A 2500-nucleotide genomic window follows, 5' to 3' on the forward strand; every position below is an offset into this window, starting at 1 on the left:
TCCTACATTTCCTTCTCACAGATTTAGAAACTTTCTACGATTTACTTAGTTTGAAATATGAGGCATTGGAGATAAACAGTCTTCACATACCATATAGCACAAAGATACTTGGTGTAGATTTAGTGGTTGTGATTTTCTAGTATCTCAGCATGTTATTTTTTTCCTCATTCAATGCAGGTTCCTACATATTCTCTGTTTACTATTTGCAAAATGGACATGATACTGTTCCCCAACAAATCCCTGATGACATATGGGTGTTTTTGAAAAAATACTGGTATATACTTTGGCAAGACTGGCTGGTGATATTTTTCAGCATATGTTTATTCTTATCATCTTTAAATATTCTAGCATTGTGTGGGAAAATTCAAGTGAACTGGGAATTAAAGCTAATTACATTAGAGACATTCAATTCAAGTAGGTTTCTAAATGGAAAAAAACTTCCAGCAAAGGACATAATAATCTACCTGTTATTCCCATAAACAGTGAAATATCATAAATATTGCCATCAAGGATTAATTCAGCAAATAATATCCACTATCATTATTTTGCCTACCTTATAGGCTAAACTCAGCATCTACTTACCTTTTTCTTCCGTAAGGCCAGTTCTTCCTCTATTGACCTATGGGCCATCCACTCTATTCCTGAGTCAGAACGCCCAGGCCGGTCAGTCCAGGCTACCTTGAGTCCACCTCCAAGGAACTGCACATGTCTTTTTACATCTTCTAGTTTTGACATATCAGCTCTCTTAGCATGGAGGCGATGTACCATATATGGGTGATTACCTTTTGCACCTTGACCATCACCCCTCAACTTTCTGACCTTTATCCTGGGTTTACTCTTAATAGCACGGAGTGCATCTTTGTTACCGGTCTTCAGTTTTTGGTTCAACTTCACTTCACGGACCAATGCACGAGGATGTCTAATACGCTGAAGCTTTATGATACCAAATTCTTCTTCTTCACCTTGATCATCTATGAGCACAGTTTGGTTCTTTCCCTTCTTCTTTCTCTGTCTTTTATTAATTTGGCTTGGAGTGAGCTTGGGTTCTTCCCTTCTTTTCTTGGCTCTTCTGGGACTCCTTTTTCTTTTTCTTTTGTATTTTCTTTCTTTTTTTCTCTGAATCTCTCCATTTCTCTGACTCTTTCATTCTTTCTTTACATTTTTGCCTCTTCAACTTTTTCTTTTCCAATTCTCTTTTTGCTTGCTCTTCCTTTTCCTGTTTCAATTTAAGCTTCTCAGCTTTCTTGAAATCACTTATTACCCGCCATGGAAAAGTTTTGGGAGCAGGGCCATTCCTGGGGCCCTTTGACTGAGGTCCTGCCATGATGTCTGCACTCTTTGAAACTTCTACCCTCGTTTCCTCAGATGGTTTATAATTTCAAGTTCTTAGATCTGGTAACTGCAAAGGTTGGATAAAAATGGAAAAAAATCTGTCACTCACTTGAAGATTGGGGAAGACAAAGTCAATTATGAAAAAAAGTGAAACTAATCAATATTTCATCTATTTCATAAGTCATGCCAACTGTAATTAAAGCATACACACAGAGCAAGAGGATTTGTCAACCTTTACCAAAGCACAGACTTTACTGTTCCCCTTAACCCCACCCCAAAGGGTAACAGAAATCTCTGAGCGTAATAAACTCTGGTGATTTCTTGCAACAGTCAGACACTGGGTGCAGGAGTCCACTACATGAAGCAGAACGTCCTGCTCCATGCACTCTGGTGTGTCGATGAGCGTACAGACATACCCAGCATACCAAGCGGTATGTTATGATGCTTGTACATGTGACCCATCTAGAAAGGTTTAAAACTCCCTACTACGCTACTGCTTCTATGCCCCCAAATCTGCCCAGCACATATCCAAGTGACATCTCAGACTGACATCACAACCCAACTCAGGCAAGAGGCTTCATGAGTTATGCTTCCCTAACTAGAAAAAGTATGAATGAGAATAATTATCTTCACAATACAAGTGAAGCTATTCATTCTCATTCATACTTTTTTCTACATTTGCCAACCTCAATACAGTTCATTCCCTAACTGTGCTAAATTCTCAGCAGTTCATATTATGGGAGTTTTATGCTATTCCTATCGGACTTATTCATCACTTCTGCTGTTTTTTTAGACATCGATACAGCCCACTGATACCGTATTTGCCAGCTTTTAAGATGCAAACCTATTTTAGAATTATACCTTTATCTGTTTAAAGGAGTCTGGGAGACAGCAAGAGGAAGGCAGACAGAAGCAGAATGTTTCCTTATTTTCTTGAGTGAAGGAAGCAATAACCTCATCTATAATACTGCCTGTTTCTAAAAGTAAATCGCCAACAGATGCCCAACAAGTCGACAGTCTTCAGCCATTTCAGTAGTTAAATATAACAAATACGAACATAAAACAAACATATAAGCTAAGCCGGGAAACCAACTTACCTAATATAATGTCTGTTTATCAGCAAAGAGTTACTTTTCCTCTTAAAATTTTCCCCTTTTTCAGCAAATTT

At 38.2% G+C, this 2500-nt stretch overlaps 1 protein-coding gene across 1 annotated transcript in view; it reads right to left on the minus strand.

Moving 5' to 3' along the window:
• LOC119595863 overlaps positions 1-2500 on the minus strand; it is a 6809-nt gene that overhangs the window by 4249 nt on the left and 60 nt on the right. Inside the window, exons 1-2 of the mRNA XM_037945064.1 lie at positions 2430-2500; positions 583-1399 (exon numbers count right to left, since the gene is read on the minus strand). The exon at positions 2430-2500 is cut by the window's right edge and continues 60 nt beyond it. Of these exons, the coding sequence (XP_037800992.1) occupies positions 583-768 (186 nt within the window). The 5' untranslated portion in view covers positions 769-1399; positions 2430-2500. The remainder of the gene's footprint in view (positions 1-582; positions 1400-2429) is intronic.

The sequence above is a fragment of the Penaeus monodon genome, chromosome 36 (genome assembly GCF_015228065.2).
Source record: "Penaeus monodon isolate SGIC_2016 chromosome 36, NSTDA_Pmon_1, whole genome shotgun sequence".
Taxonomy (NCBI): Eukaryota; Metazoa; Arthropoda; class Malacostraca; order Decapoda; family Penaeidae; genus Penaeus; species Penaeus monodon.